At 40.2% G+C, this 25,304-nt stretch overlaps 1 protein-coding gene across 4 annotated transcripts in view; it reads left to right on the top strand.

Annotated features, from left to right (window-relative positions):
• FOCAD (focadhesin) overlaps positions 1–25,304 on the top strand; it is a 304,328-nt gene that overhangs the window by 35,727 nt on the left and 243,297 nt on the right. For all 4 annotated transcript variants that reach the window (XM_032306228.1, XM_032306229.1, XM_032306230.1 and 1 more), the window contains 3 exons: positions 1,544–1,618; positions 4,306–4,460; positions 21,067–21,171. In XM_032306228.1, coding sequence (XP_032162119.1) covers positions 1,544–1,618; positions 4,306–4,460; positions 21,067–21,171 — 335 coding nt within the window. The remainder of the gene's footprint in view (positions 1–1,543; positions 1,619–4,305; positions 4,461–21,066; positions 21,172–25,304) is intronic.

Genomic DNA, 25,304 nt, shown 5'->3' with positions numbered 1-25,304 from the left:
TTTTTTTTTGGTCCCTGTTGTGTTTCATACTGGTTTTATGTGGTTCTTGCAATTGTGCCCTGTTCTCTCTGAATACTTATTGTTCTTTTGTAACTGTTGCTCAGTGTTAGCACCATATTTCATTGATTCACACACATTTTTTCCACATTTTAGCATCTTTGAAATTGGGTTGCATCTAGTAATTTGTGGCAGCAGTTTTTACACAGCTGGTCTTGCCCGCACCATTGTGAACTTGGCCGTGATTTTTCTAAAGGAACTCTTTCGCTAATATAAAATCAAAACTCTAAATCATAAGGCACATTATGTAACATAGGTTAATGGACAGCCTTTCTTCCTTAGTAGTAGAAATAAAATAATGGTGCCTTTCGCTGTTGATGGATGGTTGCCTTCAATGAAATACGGTGTATTTTGTAAACAGCCACCAAAGCTGTTCACTGGTCTTCAGTTCTTGTTAATTTCCCTTGAACTAGGAGGTAAGAGACAGTTAATTGATCTAAACGTAATATTCATGTCATTGAGTGATTTATATTACAAAACTGAGATCATCAAGCATCGAGGTCTTAAAGCATTTCCAAGGTGTGAAATACGAAAAGAAATGAAGTGGGGGAGATGCTTTGTTTTTGTGTGAGCTTTTCTGGAGACTTCAAGACTGACAGCAACCCCCAGATGTATCATATGTCAGTCCAAGTGCAGGATCAACACTTGGTGCAGTTGGAGAGTTTTTTCCAGCCCATACGTAGGAGGACTGTCATTGTTGCTGGCCTATGGCTGTAAGGCAGCAGAGCAGTGCTGGGGAGGGGTGAAGAACCAGGGGAATGGAGTTGAGGTGGTAGGAAGGAATGATACTTATGTATTTGTCATCAACAGTCCTCTAGAAATAGAGTCTTAGATTTAATTTTGGGCTTTTTGACCAAAGCAGGATATGGGAACATTTTAGAAATTTATGAGACTAAAAGCTTTTGCAAGGGCTTAAACCTATAAAGAAAATAATAAAGAAATTAAATCATAGGCCTAAGCGAAAGAGAAGGGTTGTGGTACTGGCTCAGATCTGTATGGGCTATGGTCATAAAAATGGGGATGAGTTTTCTCCATCTTCATTAAGGGCATGATGAAGCATGATGGATTTCATTTAGATGCAAAAATGATTTTAAAAGCTGTGGAGTTTCTCATTTGTCTCCCGGTTTAATGGATGAAGCAATCTCACATTATCTTCTAATACTAAGTGACAGCAATTTGAACTGAAAATCTGGCAATTTTCTTAACATCTATGAACTGTAGTTTGCTTATTGGGATAAAAATGCCTACCTTGAGAGTTGTTATGAAGCTAAGAAATTATGTATGTAGAATGCCTAATTCAGTGCCTTCCACAGAGCACACTCTCGAATGGGAATTTTATTATCACTTGACTGGTTGGCACACTCATACTCCAATCACCTAGTATTTTTTTTTTTCCCATATCAACTTGTATTGACAGGAGTTACCTTCAAATGCACTAACTGGAGAGATCTGTTGATTTTTTTTTTTTTTTTTTTTTTTTTTTAAGGCTGTGGGTCATCTTATTGCTGCAGTCCTGAAGGAAAATGGTTTTTCAGAAAAGATCCACCAATCGACAAACCAGGTCTGTATTCACCTTTGTGCTTGAGTTCTCTTCAGATAACTGCTCCCAGCTGCACGTAGGCATGCCTTCTGTTTCAGGTCACTGTAGAAATGATCTTGAACTGGTTTTGTTTGTTTGTTTGTTTGTTTTTTGGTTTGCCAAGTTCTTCTTCTGAATTCTTTATAATTTAAAATTGGTTACAGCAGACTTGGGGAGTGAGATATGGAGGGGGTGAGGAAGGGGAGTATTCTGTGACTTTAGTGAAAAGGAGCATGGGTGGGATGAGGGTAGGCATGCCTTAGACAAGGTAGTTAGGATTACCTCTGAGGGAATCTTTTTGTTTAATGGAGAAAGTGAACATAGCAGCTTTCTGCTATGGAGGAGATTTCTCCTACTTTCAGATGGCCCAAGTATGAGTTCTGAGTTGGAAAGGTCATGCTTTGGATCTTGGAGCTGAAGGAAAATTACCGTGCATAGGACAGAGAATGCTAGGATTGAAGCAGTACTCCACTTCCTGAGATGCAGACCCCTTGGGTTTTGGTCAGCCAGTGTTGTAGATTTTGACCTGCTGGTTGGAGACTCCACTTGAGTGGGTGCTCTCAGGTAAACTCTGTGGAGAATGTAGATGATGGAAATAAGATTTTTTTTTTCCCAACAGAAATAATTGATTTCCTTTCTCTCACATTGCCTTTTTTTTTTTTTTTTTTAACCCCTTCACATTGCTTTTGATTAGCTACTCCCAAGTCACATCTCTTTCCAGCTTCTGCTGCCATGTTGAAATCAGTGTAGAGGCAAATTTCACTAATTGGCATTTATCTGGTATTTGTATGTAGTCATATAAATTAGGTTTTCTGAGAACCCTCATCTTAATCCTGTCTATAATCACATTATGTACTCAGAGGTGATCTAATGGTTTTACTTAAACAGCTGGGATTTACTGAATGTCAAATCCCTATGACTTAACTGTTTTCTCTTCTATTAGTAAATGAATGCACACTTCCACGAGGGCATAGTAATACCTGAGGCAAGAGTTTTTTTATTCCTTTATTTTATTTTTCTGTTTTTTTTTTTTTTTTTTTTAAGATTTTATTCATTTATTTGACAGATAGAAATCACAAGTAGGCGGAGAGGCAAGCAGAGAGAGAGGAGGAAGCAGGCTCACTGCTGAGCAGAGAGCCCAATGCAGGGCTTGATCCCAGAACACTGGGATCATGACCTGAGCCGAAGGCAGAGGCTTTAACCCACTGAGCCACCCAGGCACCCCTATTTTTCTGGTTTATAATGGAGTAATGACATATGGAACCCTTTGATATTGGCTATACAGGTGAATAAAATTTCCTTCAGAGTAAAAGAACAGAAATATAAATATTTATTTCCTGTACTGACTGTTAACTGTATTGTTCTGTTATAGTGGGATCCTAAGACTGAAAAGGCTCTCAGAGCCAGCTACTGTGGGCAAGTGAGCACAATATGATGTTGATTTTCACTCTTTATTCTGTGGGAGATGAGGAACCTTGTTTTTTTCCCTCAAATTATATATTTTTCTAATAACTTATGTCAGGAAGAGGGAAAAATAGCTTCATGATGTTCTTTAAAAAAACAAAAGAAAGCAAAACAAAACCCAAACCGCATGTAAATATAAATGGACTTCACTAACCCACAATACATTCAAATATGGTTTATCATTAGTCATGCTCTTCTGGTGGGGTGGGTCATGGATTCTTGAGGATGTTCTGAAAGGTAGAAGCTCTGCTTTCATAGGATTTTTCAAAATAAAGATCTTACATTTACTTATGTTCCCTTCTGGTACTTCTCTATCAAACATGACAGATTTATGGTCTGAGGGGGCAAAAAGTCAAGTTTCTTTCTTTCTTTCTTTTCTTTTTTTTTTTAAGATTTTTATTTATTTATTTGACAGAGAGAGACACAGTGAGAGAGGGAACACAAGCAGGGGGAGTGGGAGAGGGAGAAGCAGGCTTCCTGCTGAGCAGGGAGCCCGATGCGGGGCTCGATCCCAGGACCCTGGGATCATGACCTGAGCTGAAGGCAGAAGCTTACCTGACTGAGCCACCCAGGTGTCCCAAGTCAGTTTCTTTCTTGACCACAGCAGTTTTCTAGGCATTTGTTGGAAACCATGGAAATAGCAGCTTGCTGTTCCCCCCCCCCTTTACTATCTTTCCTCTGGACTCACATTAGACTTCAGTAAGTTGAGGCAGGGGCATTGTCGGGGATGTGGGGTGCATGTAAGTGGTAAAGATTGCTGGTAGGAGAGCAGAAACACTTTCTGAAAATGTTGTTGCATTTTGGGCTTAAACCACAGGCATGATTGGGACGAAGTTCAGCCTAAACTAACTGCTAAGCTGATATTGATGGTGTCTGGTTGAAGGGCTTGGTTGGAGCTCTGTGTGAGAGCCAGGCCTTTGTTTTGATCCCCTGTCAGTTTCCTTGGGTTGCTCAAACCCTGTTTGCAGCCAGCCTTATTCTGCAGCTGGGACACCAGATGGGCTAGAGTGGCTGTATCAGAACACATCCATTATCTCTCCCGGAAAACCGACTCTAGTTTATTTTACAAATGGTGGGACAACAGCATCATCTTTGTATGGGAAAGCTAGCCCACTGTGAACAAATTACGCTTCGATGAATGTCTGGGGTTGTCCATGCCTTTGCTGCTCATCGGTTGTGTCTTTTGATCACTGGTTTGTTTTCAGACTCCAGCTTTGAACTTGCTTTGGGAGAAGTGTTGCAGTGATAATGTGGTGGTTCGAACGGGCTGCTGTGAGGGCCTGGTGGCCCTTGTCGCTCAGGATCATGCAGAGTTTGACTATGTGCTCAATGGGATACTCAACCTGATGCCATCGACCAGGTATTCTTTCCTTCATGTTTAATCAGTAAAACACATTTTTAGGAAAAAAAGTCACTGATTTGCCATTAAATGTCAACATTCACTTTACTTGCCAGTTGTTTTTCTTTCCCTTAAGATGTCACGCAGTTGATATTTCGTACGTGCCAATTTAAACTCTATAGTCTTGGAATTTGTGGTCATTTGCTGTAGTTAAGCCTCCAGTGCTTTCTGAGGCACCATTCTTTTTTTTTTTTTCCCCCTTAAGATTTTATTTATTTATTTGACAGAGAGAGAGAGAGTGTAAGTGGGCAGATCGGCAGGGAGAGGGAGAAGCAGGCTCCCCACGGAGCCAAGAGCCCCATGCGAGACTTGATCCCAGGACCCTGAGATCATGACCTGAGCTGAAGGCAGATGCTGAACCGACCAAGCCCCACAGGCATCCCTTTCCTTGTGTGTTTTTTTTTTTTTTTTTTAATCATAGTGTCCTCAGAGGTGGACACCTAATCTTTTTTTTCTGCTTTCCATGGAGAAGGAATACAGCTGTCATTGTCCTATCTGTGGAAGATGGCATCCTGGGCTTAGAGTTGGCTAGGTTGAGTAATCTCTGGCCTTTTCATCTTTCTTCACAAATCTTATTTTGTTCTTTTAGATCCTCTTTGTGTATTTTTTAGGAACCTTGAGTTTTCTTTGTAGTGTGCTGTCTCTAGTCAGAAACTCAAACCCTTTAGCGTGGTATACTTGCCCTTTCCCAGACTAGCTCCAGCCTTTTGTTCAGCCTGAGTTTTCTGCCGTAAACCCTCTTCTCCAGCCATACACAGCCCTTCCCTGTTCCTGAGCCTGTGCGTGAGCTCCACTTCTGCATGGAGGGTTTCTTCCTGTTTTCTGACACCATCTCCTTCATTCTTCAAGGTTCAGCTCCATGTCACCTCTCCTGGCCAGATAATATCTCTCTTCCCAGCTGGGCTACTTGATCTTTCACAGCATTTTTTTTTAAACCTATATTTTCATATTGAGCACATTTTTGGACAGTAATTAGATGACCAAATATTTCTGAATAAGTAAGAATTTGATCATGTCTAAAACTTAATCATTTTCTGTCTTTTTCTTTGTGTGCAGACCCACACTTGTGCACCTGTTCACGTGTGCACATGTGTGTACACATACTTTTAAAAAAGTAATTTTGAAGAGGCTTTTAAAATGTTAAGTTTTAATGTGTTTCTCTTTTAACTTACTGGTTGATTTTAAACAGGTCGTGTAGATTTTGCCTTCTGCCCTTTTTTCAGATGCAGGTATTAGTATTTGTGTCCCCCTAACTAGTTTTCAGATGCCTTAGAATTCATAAACATAAACATAAAATCTACTTGCACTGTGGAGTTGTATTATTTATATTCAGAAGTAAGTATCAGCAGGGTGATGTTTCTGTCTATGTAAGGAATAATTAGAGCAGGTTATATTATACCTTTTTTTTTTTTAAGATTTTATTTTTGGGGGCGCCTGGGTGGCTCAGTGGGTTAAGCCTCTGCCTTTGGCTCAGGTCATGATCCCAGGGTCCTGGGATCGAGCCCCACGTTGGGCTGTCTGTTCTGCAGGGAGCCTGCTTCCTCCTCTCTTTCTGCCTGCCTTTCTGCCTACTTGTGATCTCAGTCTGTCAAATAAATAAATAAAATCTTAAAAAAAAAAAGATGTTATTTTTGTGTAATTTTCACACCCTACATGGGGCTTGAACTTAATATAGCCCTGAGATCAAGAGTTGCATGCTCTACCAGCTGAGCCAGCCAGGTGCCCCAGATTATATCTTTTAATTCCAGAAGGTAGTGTTAGAAAATTTTGCTGTGTAGGATGTCCTTCACACATCAGTATAAGTCTGTCATTACTATTGTAAACTGAAAAACAGGCTGGAGCACCTGGGTGGCTCAGTCAGTTAGGCGGCTACCTTTGGCTCAGGTCATGATCTCTGGGTCCTGGATCCCTGTGTCTGGCTCTTGGCTCAGTGGGGAGCCTGCTTCTCCCTCTGCCACTCCCCTCTGCTTCTATTCTCTCTGTCAGATAAATTAAAAAAACAAAAAAGAGTGAAAAGCATGAGCCTTGTGGATAGTGAATCAGCATGTCATTTGTATACGTTACAATTTGTCAGTAACCTTAGATTTTTTAAAATTCAAAAGCATATATTTTGGAGGGGTGCCTGGGTGGCTCAGTGGGTTAAAGCCTCTGCCTTCAGCTCAGGTCATGATCCTAGGGTCCTGGAATCGAGCCCCACATCGGGCTCTCTGCTCAGTGCGGAGCCTGCTTCCTCCTCTCTCTTTGTCTGCCTCTCTGCCTACTTTTGATCTCTCTCTGTCAAATAAATAAATAAAATCTTTAAAAAAATGCATATATTTTGGAGGTGCCTGGGTGGCTCAGTTGATTAAGTGTCTGACTCTTGATTTCAGCTCAGGTCATGATCTCAGGGTTGTAAGATTGAGCCCTGCATCAGGCTCTTTGCCCAGCTTAAGATTCTCTCTCTCTCTTTCTGCTCACTGTCTAAAAAATTAAAGTAAAATTATGTATTTTTCAAATAAGCAACACAATCATATGGAAAAATTCCAAAAGGGTATATGAGGCAAGGTGTCTGTCTTACTCCTATATTTGTTTTTTTCCTCAGAGGCAAAAGTCTTACACGGTCTTAATTTTCTTATAAATGTGTTTATGTACATATAACTGACAATTTACCTGTTTATTTTCCCTTAAGAAAAGAAATAGCCTATTAGGCACACGGTTTATTTTTCATTCTTAAGTGAAAATATGTATCTTGGAGACTGTTCTTTAACAAAAATAAAGTGCTTTCTGATTTTTTGGAGCTGCATAATATTCCATTGTATGAATGTGCCATAATTTACCCAATTCCCTGTTGTTTTCAATTTTTTTTTCTTAGATTTTATTTATTTATTTGCCAGAGAGAGAGAGAGAGAGAGCACAAACAGAGGAAATGACAGGCAGAGGAAGAGAAAGAAGCAGGCTCCCGCCAAGCAGAGAGCCTGATGTGGGACTCGATCCCAGAACCCTGGGACCATGACCTTAGCCGAAGGCAGAGGCTCAACCCTCTGAGCCACCCAGGCACCCCTCAATTTTTTTTTTTTTTGCAAGTATAGGTAGTGCTTCAATGAGTAATCTGATACATACAGGTGACTGTTAGTTTTCAAGGGTCATCAGAAACATGGTCACGATATAGAAGAAAGCCTTGTATTTTATTTTATTTATTCCTATATAGTAAACCTATATAGGAATTTTTTTTTTTAAAGATTTTATTTATTTATTTGTCAGGAGAGCACAAGCAGGCAGAGGCAGAGAGAAGCAGGCTCCCTGCTGAGCAAGGAGCCTGATGCTGGACTTGATCCTAGGACCCTGGGATCATGACCTGAGCCAAAGGCAGCTGCTTAACCCGCTGAGCCACCCAGGCATCCCACCTATATAGGAATTTTAATGATTGGAAGATCCTGGGGGAAAATTTTTTTTCAAGTTTCCTGTCTGAGAATGTCTTGACTAACTTAACAAGCCTCAGGGAGATGGAGGCAGGGTAGACCTTGAAGCGAACCAGTTTAATTTTTGAATCAATTTGATGATGAAATGTGTTATATAAGTGTGACATTTTTCTTTATGGTTGCCAGTAGAGATAATAATTATGTGTGAAGAATTTTTTCATTTGCTTGACTTCAAGTAGCAGAGCTTTGTGGTTTGTAAGGATTACCAAGACTATACTTTGCATTGTTTCTGTCATTAGAAAAAAAACAAAATGAGAATCAAATTTAAGAAATTTAATTTAATTTAATTAAAAACAGGAGGCCCAAACAGCCTTCTCCTTCAAATGCTGTGCAGGGAACTTTCTGACACACAAAACCATCTTTTCACCATGCAGACGGAAGAAGAAAGAAAACTGGGGCAGCAGTCCTTACACTACACAAAATAGCCTTTGAAACAAAGGCTGTAACAAGAAACAGAGAAGAACGCTCTATAATGATAAAGGAGACAACTAACAGGAGGATATGACAACTTTAAATATTTATGCGCCCAACACGGGAGCAACATATAAAACAACTATTGATAGACATAAAGGAAGAAAACTGTAATACAATAATAGAAGACTGTAACACCCCACTTATATCAATGGACAGAACATCCAGACAGAAACTCAACAAGGAAACAGTGGTTTTGAATGACGTGTTGGACCAGATGGACCTAACAGGATATATCCAGAACATTCCATCCCCAAATAATGGAATACACATTTCTTTTCAAGTGTACATGGAACGTTGTCCTGAATACCTTACATGCTAGGCCACAAAACAAATCTCAATAAATTTAAAAGAGATTGGAATCACATCTTGCATCTTTTCTGTCCACAAAAGTATAAAACTAGAGATAAAAATCAAGCAAACATTCCCTCCTCCCCCACTCCCCCCATCTTTATCTTTGGGATATAAAAGCAGGAATGACTTGTCATTTCCCTGTGCTTCTTGACTGAGATATTTTGCATCTTCAGTTTCCAGCATTTAAGTTTCTACTTGTCTCTGGATTTCTCTTCAAAGAGAGATTTATCAGGATCTAGAGGCACCCTGGGAACAGAGCCACACAGTAATTGCTCAGCTTTGACGTAGAACAATAATTCTAAAGTGTAATCTTTTCGTTTTGCCTACCTACTAGCATAGCATCTTTCAGGAACTGAGGGAGAGATTGAGAGAGGGAGGGAGGTAGCCTTAGTGAGAAGCAGCCTTCTGTAGAATGGAGAATGTAGCTTCGGGAACTTTCTCAGCATTGCAGGAAATGTTGAAAGGCACAAGGAAAGATGGAAGGAAAGGTCTGTGAGGTCATCTCCCCTAGCCTTATAACCTGCTTCTCAGCCCTTTGTAAATCTAGTCTTTAAAATTCTCTTGGAACGTGTATGGGAGCCCTCTCCCCAGCCTGGGCCATTGAACCTGCAATTTGAGAAACAGTGGTCTAGAGCCTGCTATACTGTATAGTCTAACTTTGCAAAAGACTTGACATTTGCAAAACTCTGGTTGTCTAAACTTCAGGGCGTGGCTGGGAAAGTGTCTGGCTCTGTTTGAGAGACTGTTCCCTTCAAAGGAATAGTTTGATGTCTAAGAGTGTTCTTGGTTCAAAGGCAACATGAAACAATTGTAAACTAGTTTTTATAGCTTCTGTAAACAAAGAAATGGATTTAAGAGGTCTAAAATGTTCTTTTAATCAGTAAGGAAATTTGAAAAAACATTATTCCCTAGGGAGGGTGAAGGAAAGAAGGGGGACCACAAAGGAAACACAGTAAGGAAATCATTATCACCCGTTAAAATGTGAATTTTGAAATTAAACAAACTGAAATTCAAGTGCATGATACATGGTAGCATGTACTTTTTTCGTTTCTTAAGGAACTGCTTGTTTTAAGTTTAGATTATTTTAGATTTTGTTTATTTTTGTTTTTACATTGAACTTATCCTGAGATAATAATTCCCAAAGCAAGTTTTTCCATTTTTCTGTTCTTAGATTCCGCAGCCCCCTCCTTTACTGTGCCTGCTTCTAGGAAGCTCGTGCAGCCATTGTTGTAGTTGCTTAGTAACGGGATTGTGCACAGAAAGTGTACTCTCCTGTAGAACTAGGTATTCCGTTTTCGATACTGAGATGTCATGACAGCCTGTAATTTCAGTTCAACTGCTTCCCCAACCCCTTCCTTCTTTTAAAAATGTGTTTGGGAAGATGGTCCTGTGCTAGATAAACCAGACTAGCTCCTGATTTGTGTGCCTTTTTTGCTTTTAAATAGGGGAGAGACCTGTGATTTATATATTTGGAGAAAATAATGTGTGTTGAGGTATGAGAGATTAAAGTCTGTTTTCTGAGATTCCTAAAGGAAAGCCTACTTTTTATTTTTATTTTTAAAAGATTTTATTTGTTTGAGAGAGAGAAGGGGCAAGGGGAGTGGCAGAGAGAGAATGCTAAGCAGACTCTACACTGAGCACAGATCCCAGTGCAGATGGGATCCCAGGACCCCGAGATCATGACCTGAGCTGAATCCAAGATTCGGATGCTTAACTGACTGAGCCACCCAGGCACCCTTAGAGCCTGCTTTTTAATGAAATCTTGCATAGACTATTAAAAATGCCCATAGTGGTCCTGACTAAAGCTGATGGATTCAGTGAGTCTTTGATCGTGAATTGATGAAGGTCCAAGTTGTTTAAAAATGACTCGAAGAACTATTGGGAGTTGACATTTAGGGTAATTTAATGAGAAAAGTTTTTGTATTTCAGGCTCTTCTCTTTTATTGATGACTATGTTCCTTGTGGACTTGTTTCATTCTCTTATAGGCGATGGCTAGCAACTGAGGAGACAGTGTTCATATCTTGTATTATTGAAGCTTTTCTTTACTATTTAGTTTCTCCATTTTTGTTTTATTTGGCAGGAGAAGAAGTGTCAAGGAAGGATGGTTTCATGGGTTTTCCCCAAGATTTAAGGGGTCCGGTTATAGCGTGCTTTCATCTGTAGTTGGGGTGTCAGTATCTTTTTTCTTTTCTTTTTTTTTTTTTCCCACCCCACTTTTTTCTTTTTTAAAGAGACATAGCGAGAGAGGAAACACAAGCCGGGGAGTGGGAGAGGGAGAAACAGGCTTCCCGCCGAGCAGGGAGCCCCACGCGGGGCTGGATCCCAGGACCCTGGGATCATGACCTGAGCCGAAGGCAGACGCTTAACGACTGAACCACCCAGGTGCCCCATGGGGCATCAGTATTTTTCTTGAACTTGAGAGATGGTTTCAGGGTCGTATCTACATGGGCATCATTGCTTATTTCACTCTTATCTGAGAGTGACAGAATTGTTAAGACCATGTCAGTTTCCCAATCTTCTCTTCTAAATACTCCTGTAAGCTGTTTAGCTTGTTTCCAAATGTTCTCCTTTTCTTTTCTCCAATCCTTTTTCTTTCCCCCCAAATCCCAGAATGCTTTCAGCTTGCAGCTCGTAACCAGAAAAGTGATTCCAGGCACTTTTGCCGTCTAGGACATTCTGCCCTATTTCTTTTCAAGTTCCTTGATCTGATTGAAGGCTTTGTTTGTCTCAAAATCTTCCATTGTAAGAGCCATGTATTTGTACTAAGATGTTTCTAGGTGATTTAGGAAAAGCAACTACTGAAATCCATGTTACTTTTATAGTGGGAAAAGGCTTCAGAAGAAATCAGGCTGTTTTCTGGGACTAAGAAGATAAATGAGTATGTAGAACTTCCCCAAGCAAGCAGTCAGTAGTATTATATTTCTTAGATTTTTTTTAAGCATTTTTTTTTTTTTTTTGTCATTTATGCAAGCCTGGGTTTCCCAGAACTGTTTTTGATTTCCTTCCTTTCTTCCTGGTCTTCTTTGTCTCTCTCTCTCTCATAATTTTATAATGAATTTCAAAAATGATTTGATCATTAATCTAGTGTTTAACGTTCCCTTGTTTGCTGGTGACTTACTGTTCTTAAGGCTGACCAATTATCCTTTCTGGTGAAAAAAAGACTTGGCCGCATTCATACCATTTGTTCCCATCAGACCCAGGGATGCCCCCTCCAGAGATAATTTGTGTCATTCTTTTCAACCCAGACACTTGGTAATTCTCATCCCTGGTCCAAAAAGTAGTATGGGTACTTCCTTGTACCTCATATTTGGAGTATTTCAAAAGCAAAGAGCCAAGTATTATTTGAGGTCTTTCCAAAAAGAGACTGAGCATACATGAGTTTCATGTTGTAATCACCCCCAAACAAAGGAAACCTGACGCGTGCTATTCATACGCACAATAGTGACTGTGCTATATTTACCTAGAGAAAAGCAATTTCGTGTGTGGTTTTAATTACTGGGGTTTGTACAGCTTGACCAAAAATGTTTTCTCTTTGGCCTTATTTATGTATTTCCTTGGAACACTCAGTATCATTTTTGACCTGCAACTCCCTTTCATGTTAAGATCTGGGTCTTGGCTCTTAGGCCCAGGGAAAACTGAGGTTTCTTTTCGCGTTGCCTCTTGCCGCTCTGCTTGTAGTTGAGGCCTGAAGTCTCTGCTGCTCTCCCTGAGAGGCTTCCCGAGTCAAGTCAGCTTTTTCTGGAACCTTCCCAAGGAAGAACTTGTTCCAGCTGATCTTCACTGAAGGACTTTTGGCAGCAGGTTACTGAGTGTGTTAGCACTCTCTGGGCTACGAGTTACAGAAACCCACTTGAACTAATTTGAGCCTCAAAGGGTGCTTTTTATTTTTTTGGTAAATGGGTGTCCCCCAGGACCCAAGAACAGGGATGCAGCCAGGCCTCAGAAATGAATTGGATACAGATTGCATGTTTCTCCCCTCTTGCCGCAGACTGAGTCTTTCTGCTACTAATCCACAGGGTACCACCTGCACCTGGGCTAATTGCTCTTCTATCTAAGGGACAGCCAGACTGAGCTTAGCCATGATTACAGATTTCCAAGGACCCGTGTATGTGTGAGATGTTCACTCTGGACCAGTCAGGTCTGCCAGAGGCTATGCGTTAGTCTCCTAGGGCTGTTTCCACAGAATGACCACAAACTTTGTGGCTTAAAATAACAGAAATTTATTATTTCACAATTCTGGGGTCTAGAAATCCCAAACCAAGGAGGCTGCAGGATTGGTTCCTTCTGGAGGCTGGGAGCACGTGTTCCATTTCTCTCTATTAGCTCTTCTCTTAGCTGTTACAATCCTTGGTATTCCTTGGCTTGTGGCTTCGTAACTCTGTCTTTCCAGGCCCTCCTTGTCTGGGTGTCTGTCTGTGCTCTCCCTTCCCTTTCTCTTAGAAGCACACCAGTCATTGAATTTAAGGCCCATCCTGGATGAGCTGATCTCAGGATCCTTAACCATATCTGCAGAGACCCTATTTCCATATAAAATCATGTTCATGGGTCCCAGGGGACAGGACTTAGATGTATCCTTCTGGGAGACACAGTGTAGCCCTCTAGAGGCTGTGTCTTCACTGTGTGAACATATGTGTGCTAGGTTACACATGAACCACATGAATGGGGAAAGAATAGCAAGTCCCCACGCAGGAGACTGGCACACTATTTCCAAGGAGTCTTCTGCACTGGGATTGAACTTGGAGGAAAGCCGTGAGTTGGGAAATAGGTATCTTTCAGCCCCTCAGCTCAGCTGTAGCTTTGAACTGTAACTATGCCTGTGGGACTGATGTCAGACCGGTGTTGGTCCTACAGGGCTAGGCAGATGAGTGGATAGAGAGTTGAGTGGATAGGGAGTCATTGTCAAAGGTAATGTAACTATGTTCCTGTGCTGGTGAGATGCTGCCATGTTTTCCATTGTCATGTTCTGGAATGTTCTTTTGAAACTTTTTATTACCTCTCCAAACAGTAGCAATGGCAGTAACTATGTCAAAAGCTGGGGCCCCTGGGTTGCTTAGTTGATTAAGTGTCACCTTTGGCTCAGGTCATGATCTCAGGGTCCTGGGATCGAGTCCCACATGGACCTGGGGTTGAGCCCCATGCTCAGTGGGCAGTCTTTTTGTCCCTCTGCCCCTTTTCCAGCTCCTGCTCTCTCTCTCTCTCTCAAACTAATAACATCTTTACAAAAAAGAGAAAAGAGTGTTAAAAACAAAGGGAGAGTGGTTTGAGATAAGCTGGGAAGGTAGGTAGGGGCAAGAGAAGGCAGTTCACAATGGCTTATCTTGAGCATTTGCATCTTTATCCTGAGTGTCAGGGAATCTACCCAAGTATTTATCTCGTGGGTATCAGGCGTTTCAAAAAGGCCTCTCTGGCTTCAATATGCACGTAATATTAAAAGTGTTGGAGGCACCTGGGTGGCCCAGTTGGTTAAGCATCTGCCTCCAGTTCAGGTCATGATTCCTGACTCCCTGGATTGAGCTCTTCTCTGTGGGGAGCCTGTTTCTCCCTCTCCCTCTATCACTCGCCCTGCTTGGGCTCTCTCACTCTCTCTCCATCAAGGAAATAAAATCTTAAAAAAAAAAAAAGTGTTGGGTTTTGGGTAGGCAGGTAGAATGGTATAAGGAGATGAGTTTAGGTGGCTCTTGCTGTGTAGATCAGGAGAAGGAAGATACCTGCTTGCACCAGGGAGGGAAACAAGTGGATTTGGAAGCTATAGAAGGGGTGAAGTTGGGCTACTTTGGTGATGCAGTCAGTCAAGCATCTGACTCTTGGTTTCAGCTTAGGTCATGAGCTCAGGGTCATTAGATCAAGCCCCGTATTGGGTTCCACGCTCAGTGTGATGTCTGCTTAGGAGGACTCTATTCCTCTGCTTCTCCACCTGGTGTACTCTCCCTCTGTCTCACATAAATAAATTAAAAAAAAACAAACAAAAAGAAAAAGAAGGGGTGAAGCATTGAGGTAAGTTACATATGAGGATGACTGAATGGAATATGTCAAAGGTGACGCCTTGATTTCTGACTTGCCAAGGTAGATAAGGAACAATGAGAGAAAAGGTGTGTGGGAAGAACAAGAGTTAGATTTTAGACGTGTTGACTTTGAGACAGATGTTGACTTTGAAACAGAGTTCCAATGTTGATGTGGGAATATCTACTAACACATAGTCATAATATGTAACCAGATCTTTTCTGTCCTGATTAAAGCCTTCACTTGGTCTCGTTAAAGAACTCTTCCGTATATATATGTACATAGAGAACCTGCTTCTCCAAGGGCTAATTCCAATATCTGAAAATGTTCCTCAGAAGTCTCCTTTTTCATATGAACATGTTTCTGTGTCTGTGCCAAACTGTGACTAACCATAGGTTGTAAATAAAAGATACTGTGATTATTTTATTGTTTACTTAAATTTCTGCTCTTATTTTACCCATCTAGGGGATCAGATTTCCTCTTCTATTTGTGTACAGTGAGTCCTTCTTCACCATGAGATTATAAATCTCTTTTACCCTTTTTTTACTATTAGAAAAATAAAAGTGGCGCATACTTTTTTGAAAACCCAAACAATGGCACTTGTAGGTAGTGAAAGTAGTAAATGGTATAACTTTTCATTTTTGTCATCTTCTCTTTTCTTCTTTTTTATTTTATTTTTAAATTTTGTTTATTTATTTATTTAATATTTAATTAATTTGTTTGTCACAAGAGAGTGAGAGTGAGCAAGCACAAGCAGGGGGAGGGGCCAGCAGAGGGAGAAGCAGGCTCCCGGCTGAGCTAAGAGCCGAGGCCAGACTCCATTCCAGTACCCCGGGATCATGACCTGAGCTGAAGGCATATGCTTAACCAACTGAGCCACCCAGGCGTCCCTTATTTTAATTTTTTAAAAGATTTAATTTATTTGTGAGAGAGAGAGAGAGCGCATGAGAGGGGAGAAGGTCAGAGGGAGAAGCAGACTCCCGGAGGAGCTGGGAAGTTCATGTGGAGCGTGATGCCAGGACTCCGGGATCCTGATCTGAGCCAAAGGCAGTCGCTCAACCAACTGAGCCACCCAGGCACCCTCTCTTTTTTCTTCTTTTTTAAAAATTCAGTGTCTTTTTGGGCTCCGGTGAAAACTGGAAATTAGAAGACTCAGGGCTCTTAGTGTGTTTCAGAGGCAACTTCAGATCTGCACTTGGTTCCCTCTGCAATACAGAGGGAGCTCGAGTGGTGATCTGTAGTCAGGACCAGGCACTTGGAATCACTTCACTCCAGTGAAGTTGGAGCCCCATGTCTAAACCTATAAAGTATTTATAACTATGGACACTCCAAATGTTTTAAAATTGGGTAATCCAATCCTATGTCATATACATAGTTCTAAAACTTGCGTTTTTCGCTTAATAGTTATAGGATATCTTTCCATACATCCATTGCCCCTTTGTTAACAGCTGCAGAGTATTCTTTATTATGAATGTATCATAGTTTATTTTATTGTTATTATTAAAGATTGTATCTGTTTGAGAGAGAGAGAGCGTGCACACATGGGAGGGCATGTGCTCACGAGGTACAGGGCAGAGGGGAGAGGGGGACAAGCAGACTCCTGCTGAGCCAGGAGCCCAAGGTGAGGCTTGATCTTAATTAAGACTGAGACTATGACCTGAGCTGAAACCAAGAGTTGGATGTTTAACTGACAGAGCCACCCACGTGCCCTAAATGTATCATATTTTAAACACTTGTCTATTGACAAACATGTTTTTCTTCTATTTTTAAAGATAACAAATACAGCATGAGATCTTCTTTTGACTATGTAAGGGTATTTCTGTATGATGGGTTCTTAGAAGTTGAATTTATGGATTTAAACATTTATGAATATGGCTGTTTGCTCTCCATAAAGACTGAACCCGCAGGCGTACCTGGCTGGCTCAGTTGGGAGACCATGTTACTCTTGATTTCAGGGTTGTGAGTTCAAGTGCCGTGTTGGGTGTAGAGATCACTTAAAAAAAAAAAAAAAAAAGACTGAACCAATGTATACTCAACCTGAAAGTGTTTATTTCCCCATTCACTCATCAACACTGGATATTTTGAACCTTATTCTTCTGTGATTTGCATATCTATGTTCTTCGCTCTCTTGCTATTACATGATTAGCCTTATTTTGTGCTTTTCTTGTTTATTGGATGGTAACGCTTTGTCTGTCTTGTGTGTTAAGTATTTCATCTCAGATAGCCTCTTGTCTTAATGTTTTTTCTGCCCTGAAAAGCCTCCCCACTAACTTTGTTAAAACTATCTGGAATTTTATTTATAGGTTGTGTTTTTCTCTTGTTCTTTTTCACATTCTCCCCTCCCCCTCCAAATCCTCTCTGAACAATTGCTATAAACTTACAGGCACATTTGAAAAATGGTAAAGACGTGAAGATAAGTTCTTCTAGTGTTCATTCTGACCAGTTCTTTGTAGTCTATCTTTTTCTATTTTGTCAGTTCTTTCTTATGCTTTATCTTTTTCTTTCTTCCTTTTTTTAAATAACAGCCTTATTGAAATAATATTCTCATGGTAGAAAAATCATCATTTGAAAGTAAATAACTCAGTGGTTTGGGATATATTTATAAAATTGTGCAGTTATCATGTATTATCTTTTAACTGGAGTACTTATTTAAGAATTTCGGAGTGTTGGGGCGCCTGGGTGGCTCAGTGGGTTAAAGCCTCTGCCTTCGGCTCAGGTCATGATCTCAGGGTCCTGGATCGGGCTCCCTGCTCAGTGGGGAGCCTGCTTCCTCCTCTCTCTCTCTGCATGCCTCTGTGCCTACTTGTGATCTCTCTCTCTGTCAAATAAATAAATAAAATAAAATAAAAAAAAAGAATTTCGGAATGTTATGTCTGAAAGTATTTCTTTTGTCTTCATTAGTCTTAGTTATTTTGGGGGAGGTTAGACTTACTAAGTTATATAAACCTTTCTATTTCCATTTTATTTCCATATATATTTCTTCATTTAGTGTTATAGATGAGAATTCTGATGACAAATTAGAAATGATGTCAGTCTAATGGTCTTTGCTTTTTAATTATTTTTAATGGTCTTTATTTTATAAATTTTATTTTATAAAATCTGAGAGGTCATAGGATTTTCCTTTTATCTTTGGATTTGAGAAATGTCAGTGATTTTTTTCATATCTTGCCTAGCCCTTGGTAGCCTTTTGAATTTGAAGACATAGATTCAATGAAAAAATTTTCTGTCTTGTCTTGACAAGATAGAAAATTTTCTCATATTTCACCATTTTAATTTTCAGGACTAATCAAACTACTATTTATTTATTTTAAAAAATCTTAAAAAGATTTATTTATTTATTTATTTGAGAGAGAGAGCGAGAGCGAGTGCACAAGCAGGGGGGAGGGGCAGGGGGAGATGGAGAAGCAGATTCCCTGCCAATTTGGGGCTTGATCCCAGGACACCTAACTGACTGAGCTACCTGGGTGCCCCCAATCAAACTATTATTGTAACCCTTTTATGGAATCATATAGAATTCAATAAAAATTTAGTTTTTTTTAATTTTAATTTTTTTTAAAGATTTTATTTATTTATTGGACAGAGAGAGATCACAAGTAGGCAGAGAGGCAGGCAGAGAGAGAGGAGGAAGCAGGCTCCTTGCCAAGCAGAGACCCCGATGTGGGACTTGATCTCAGGATCCTGAGATCATGACCTGAGCCGAAGGCAGAGGCTTAACCCTCTGAGCCACCCAGGCGCCCTAGAAATTTAGTTTTTTAAGAGCAGATCTTGGATACTGAGTAACAGTTGCTTAAAAAGAAGAAAAAGAAGGGTTTGCAAGGAGAGATGGAAAATACTAGGAGTTAGGATAAGTTTGGGTTTGTAGGTAGTTTAGGGACATTCTAGTTCTGAGCATTTATGAACTCTGATGCTTGTACAAGTTTGCATAGTAGCCTCTTCTGTAAAGAGGGAAAAACATTTTAATCTTGGTGGTACAGTTACATATATTAGATTACCAAACTTTAATGAAAAAATAACCAGGTGCTTTACTGACATATTTGTATTTATTCTTTATAACAACACAGGTGGGGCTATTATCATGATTCTAGATTATATAGATGAGGATGTTGTGGCTTCTAGGTGTTAAGGGCCTTGGCCAACATTCCCCAGCTAGTTAGAATTAAAATAGGGGTTTAAATAATAATTAATCTGAAACCGTCCCTCTCAGCCTCCTTGAAATATTTAAATAATCTAAATAATTATTCAATTGAATTTAACTGCTGTCTGAATGGATTTGTTATTTGATTGATGCCATCATTTTTCAAAACTTATAATCTGTTCATGCTGCACTCTCACTTAAAATATAGTACACTTAATTATTTACACATTAAAATCTGGTCCACAAATAAGGCCAAACAAGACCGGCTTTAAAGTTTAGAAAACTGGGAGTTCAGGGGCACCTGGCTGGCTAAGCAGTAGAGCATGCAGCTCTTGATCTTGGGGTTGTGAGTTCAAGCCCCACTTGGGTGCAGAGATTGCTAAGAATAAATAAACTTAAAACAAACAAACAAATAATTCAAAATAAATAAATAATTTAATAATTTGAAATTTTCAAATTTTCAAATAATTTCAAATAATTCAAAAATTCAAAATTTTCTCATAGCCACATTAAAAAGTTAAACAGGTGGTGTTAATTTTAATTATATCCATTATGTGCCCCATGTATTGAAAATAGTATTTCCAAATACAATCAATATAAAAAATTACACATAATATTTAATATTGTTTTTTGTGTCCTAAGTCTTTAAAATCCAGTGTGTGTTGTACACTTCTAGCACATCTCAGATTAGCCATATTACATGTGCTTAGCGGTCACGTGTGGCTGTTGGCTGTTGTATTGGACAGCGTGGGCAAACCATAATGTCAGTTGGGAAACTTCCAATATTGTAAAAGATACACTAAATAACACTTCACATAACTGCTCCAAATGATACCACTGAATTAAGTCCAAGTCTTGTCCTAGTCTAAAAATAATCAGTGATTTGTAACTTACTATATTTTGGATAGCAAATGGCAATACCTGTTAAGCACTTAAGGAAGCGCATAGCTTACAATGGATGCTCCTTATGTATTAATAATCATGATTTAAAAAATAATTCCTTTTTTTCCCCATTTAACATGCAATATATATATTTTTTATTTCTAAGATTTCTTTTCTGTTCCCAGGGAGAACCTTATATAAAAAGGGCAGGCTAATTTGTGACAACATGGTTGAGCCCGGAGGGCCTGATGCTAAGTGAAATAACCCAGAGAAAGACAAATATGAGTGATCACACTTATATGTGGAATAAAAAACAACAACAACAACACAAAAACAGAGTAGAATGGTGGTTGCCAGGGGCTGGGTGGGAGACATGGGGAGAGGTGGATCAGAGGATACAAACTTCCAGTTAGAAGATGAGCAAGTTCTGATGTGTAGCACGTTGACTAGCATTAACAATACTGTGTTATATACTTGAAATTCCTGTGGATAGATCTTTAGCATTTTGACCCCCCCAACCTCCAAAAAATGAAATAAATTATGTGAGTTGATGGATGTGTTAATTATAAAATGATTGCCTGTAATTAAGTTAATGCATGCATATATCATATTGCACACTAAAATATACTGCAATTGTATTTGTCACTTTTACTTCAGGAAAAAAATTCCATGTCACAATTTAAAAAAATTAATAATGAAGTCAATCTTTCTTTCTTTTCTTTTTGTCTCTTTCTTTCTGTATATTATCTTCCTACTTCTTACAGAGAATAAAGAAAAAATTTAAGGTTTTTCTACCTACTCCCATTAACTATATTTTATTGGGGGTTATTTGCTCTGAATGGTCCCCTTGCCCACTTTTTTGAGTGGCAAATCCATTTCATATGTCTGGTTATTATTCATGGTCTAATATTTATAAATGAAGGACTTAATTATTCAGTATAGGTAACTGATGTGGTCACCACCTGCAATTATGTGGGCTAATGTTTATTTTTTCCTGATTGATACCCCCCAAGTGTAGAGAGGTGATTGATAGGTTGGTGGTTTGATTCCTTGGTTCCACTTCTTCTCTTTTAAATGTGTGGGATGAGAGCTGTCTACCTTCAGGCCTCTTAGCTGTGTGGTAGAATGAGGAGGCTGCATGTGGGTGGTTACTGTTCAGTGTGGGTGGCAAGTGTTCAGTTATTTAAAAATGGTAGATGTAAGTACCTGATTAGAATATTCACTTTATATCTATAGCATTTAACATGTTGTTGTATTTCTTTACAGGAATACACATGGCCTGATAACAGCCATTATGAAATTATTACAAATGCAAGCTTTTAAGGAAGGACAAGGAGGGGAGAAGAGTATTCGGAATTTGTATACTATTAGGTATGCTGTTTCTCCTTTAAAACAATGTGTGTGTGTGTGTGTGTGTGTGGTGTGTGTGTGTGAATTATTAACGAAGTTATGAACAGATATGCTAATCAATGACGAATTATTTAATTCAACAGTGATGGTAGGTGTTGGACCTCTCAGGAAGTTAGTAATTCAAAGACATAGAAGATGGAGATAGAGTTGAAAACATACTGATATCACCATTCTGGATTTCAGGGTTGCTTCCTTGGAATTGGAATCTGTTACCCCACATTCTTTCTGCTCTGGGATATTTATAACCATCTTCCCAATACTATGAAAACTGAAGAGTTAATAGAGCAGATGTCCTGAAAGCAGGAGGGGTTTAGGTTAGGTAGGAGGGTACTATAAATAGTAATAGACTATTTAAGGGTTAATACTCACGTCAAGCTTAGTAGGTAGGAGCATTGATTTGTCTTTTCTTTGTCATCTATATAATGTAACATGGTAGAGTTATGTTAAAAAGAAAATACCCATAGCAACAATTTTATTTTTTTTTAAAATACACTGGATTTTTATTGAGAAGTTTGGACAAGGGAAGGCATTGTACTTACTTTTGAAGTTGACCCTAACTATTGCCTTGAAGGTTCCAGAAAGCTGTTTATTAAGAGAAGGGCTCCTACTTAGTGAGCAGAGTGCCCCAGAAGATGCCATGTAACTAGTGTATGTGTAGAATCCTGGGATCAAGCCCTGTGTCGAGCTCCCTGCTCAGCGGGGAGTCTGCTTTTCCCTCTGCCTGCTGCTCCCCCTGCTTGTGCACTCTAGTGCTCTCTCTCGCAAATAAATAAAATCTTTAAAGAAAAAAAAAGATTTTATTTATTTATTAGAGAGAGGGAGCACATGAACGGGGGGGAGAGGGAGAGGGAGAAGTGGATTCCCCACTGAGCAGGGAGCCTGATTTGGGGCTCGATCCCTCGACCCTGGGATCATGACCTGAGCTGAAGGCAGCTACTTAAACAACTGAGCCACTCAGGTGCCCCTATTTATGATCTTTTTTATTGAGTACATTATTGAGAGTTGAAGCTGACTTTTTAATAAGGGAAGATTTTCATTTTATGTATTTTTTTTAACTTTTTTTGAATATCTTCAAACAAATTTTGGAAGAATGTAGTACAATGAATTAGTTAATTCATTGTTAACTTATTAGTTAATTCAAAAATTAATTTATTTTTGAATTGGGAAGCAAAATGAAAATTATTTTTTTGAAAATACCCTGGAGGGGCACCTGGGTGGCTCAGTGGGTTAAGCCTCTACCTTCAGCTCAGGTCATGATCTCAGGGTCCTGGGATCGAGCCCCACATCTGGCTCTCTGCTCAGCGGGGAGCCTGCTTCCCCACCCCGCTGCCTGCCTCTCTGCCTACTTGTGATCTCTCTGTCTCTGTCTGTTAAATAAATCAATAAAATATTAAAAAAAAAGAAAAGTAAAGAAAATACCCTGGAGACTCAGGGTATGTGGAGTAAACTTTTCCAAAATGATAAATAGCTTTTCTTTCCTTTTTTCCCTTACATATTGTGGTGCTCTGTGATATAACAAGGTTTTCATTTCAGCTTTCTCTCTCATCCCTTGCCTTAACCAGAACTGAACCTAAGAAAAAGATCATGGAAATATTTGTGTGCGTGTGTGTGTCTGTGTGTGTGTTTTAAGAATTCCAAACTCTTGGGCCAGAGTTCCAGGATAGAGGATAAATCCAGGGTTGTCTGGGTGGCTAAGTCGGTTAAATGTCCGACTCTTGGTGTTGGCTCAGGTCATAATCTCAGGGCCCTGAGATGGAGCTCCCCTTGGAGTTCAGCTCAGCATGGAGTTTACTTAAGATTCTCTCTCTAAAAATAAACAAATAAAATCTTCAAAAAAAGAGAGGGAAAAGAATTCACTGTATTGTTCAGTGGGAGTTATTTATTTTAAAATAGGAACACTGTTGAGGTTTTAAGTTTTATATGTTTTATTGAGATATAATTCACATACCACAGGACTGAGCCATTCAAAATATACAACTCAGTGGGGTTTTCTTTTTTGTATATTCACAGAATTATGCAACCATTGCCATAATCAATTTTAGGACACTTTCACATCCCCCCAGATTCCTTGTCCCTTCCCAGTCACTCCCTATTTCCGTCCTCCCCGTGGGGTATTTTTAATTCAGTGGTTCCAAACATTAGCCACTTATTAGAACCACCTGGGTGTGCTTAAAAACAAACATCAGAACGATCAAATGCCCCAGATCAACTGGATCAGAGTCTCTGCACTAAGGCCTGGGCTTTTGTAGTTCTTAAAAAGATCACAAGTGATTCTGATTCAGTGAGTGCAAGATGGTATGTCTGCTGCTCTAACGTGCATGCTAATGGCCGGGGACCTCGTTGAATGGCCGACTCTCTTTCTTTAGGGCTAGGGTGAGCCCAGGATTCTCGTGCAACAAGCTCCCAGGTGATGCTGACCCTTCCTTCCCCCACTACATTATGGGTATCGGAGCTCTGCCTCGGCGTCGGCGGTACCTGGGAGCCTATTAGGAGAGTGGGGTCTCAAGCTCCAGCTCAGACTACCTGTGTCGGCACCCGAGTTCCTTTTAGATTTTGCAGGTAATTCACAGGCACCTTAACGTTTAAGAAGCTCTGGTTTAGATGTCGGTAAAGGGAGATTTTCTGCCAACTGAAGGGTTAGAGTGACTCTCCCTTTCCCAGTGATTGTTCTTACCCTGTGTGAGTACCAGGCCTTCAGTCGGCTGTCACGTTGCACCTGTTTTCCTGGTTTATAATTCATTTTCTCTGCTAGTTCTTTAGAAGACAGTGGGTACAAAGTGTGGAGAGGGAACCCAGTTTGAGGAGCTGAAAATCATACTGGATACATAAATTGTGTCTTTAGAGTGGCGGCACATTGAGAGGTCCAGAATCAATCACCTGAGTTGGCATAATCTGGTAATGTTTATGGAGAGCCCTTATGTGAATGGCTGTTTGGCACTATAAATCAGGAGAGTATAATTGAGTGTGTAAGAGCCTTAAGTTCCTCCAAGAGGGGGATCATGGATGTCGGGGACAGAGGAGAGGTGAGCCTGAAGAGCAGACCCCCCTCAAGAGAGCTGTGATTACCTGAGTCAGGCATGAAATTGTCATGCTGTTTCGAACCTTCTTTGCGGCGTGTTGGTTGGCAGTACCCTCCAGCTTTGGAGAAGCAACTGAGGAGCTGTGTGTGAAAGCATAAAAGGATTGTGAGAAGCCCAGAACTCCACGGAGAGGCGTTTTCTGATTATGCTAGAAGGTAAATTTCCAATGGAAGTAGTAGGACAAATAATTGCAAACTTTTTGGGAATGAAACTCCCCTGTGTTTTTTATGGTACTAAGGACCTGGTTTGCATACAATTTTGGAGTTTGCGCATTTTCCACTTCTTCTTGGCCTGATAGCTAATTAATTTGAATTGTAGTACAATAGAATATGTGGTTATTTTAAATGGATTGTTGCTGAATTTGCTTACGTTATGCCACTGTGGAAGGGAAGGGAGGGTGCTGTGAGGACCGGAAATGAGAGCCTGAGCCCGTGGCTTCCTCTGGTTCCTGTGAATTTCATGGAAGGAGCTCTAGAGAGGGTATTCTCTTTGTTGAGCCTAGAGCTCAGCGGTTCTCAAACGTTCTGTGCCAAAGAAGCGCCTAGGGAGCTTGTTAACAGTACAGATCTTATTCAGTGGGCTTTGCACCAGACTTAGGAATCAGCATGTTTACCCAGCTGCTCAGTGATCTGGATATAGGTCAGTTGTGGTTCACAACTGAAATATTGCTTGGGGCTGTGGGAGCTTAAAGGTACCACATATAAGCCGTAAGGAGCCCCTCGGGGATACACTAGGGGGGATATTGAGGGGCTTAATCCTATCTCCTTGCCTCTGTTCCCTGTTGTGGGGTGGGGGGGGGGCAAAAAGCCCGTTTCCCACTAAGCACCAAGACACCGAGTTCATCAAACCATGTCTGCCACGGACAATAGAGAGGTCAAGATCAGAACCAAAGAGTATTTTTAAAGGAAAAATAGCCTAGGGAGGGCAAGCCAAGTACAAATGCAAGAGACCATGTAAGAGATTTAAACTTCATCACTCTGTTCAAGGAAATAATTCTGTGGCCCCCGCAAGTGA

The sequence above is a fragment of the Mustela erminea genome, chromosome 12, assembly GCF_009829155.1.
Source record: "Mustela erminea isolate mMusErm1 chromosome 12, mMusErm1.Pri, whole genome shotgun sequence".
Classification (NCBI taxonomy): Eukaryota; Metazoa; Chordata; class Mammalia; order Carnivora; family Mustelidae; genus Mustela; species Mustela erminea.
This window is presented reverse-complemented; position numbering and strand designations above follow the sequence as displayed.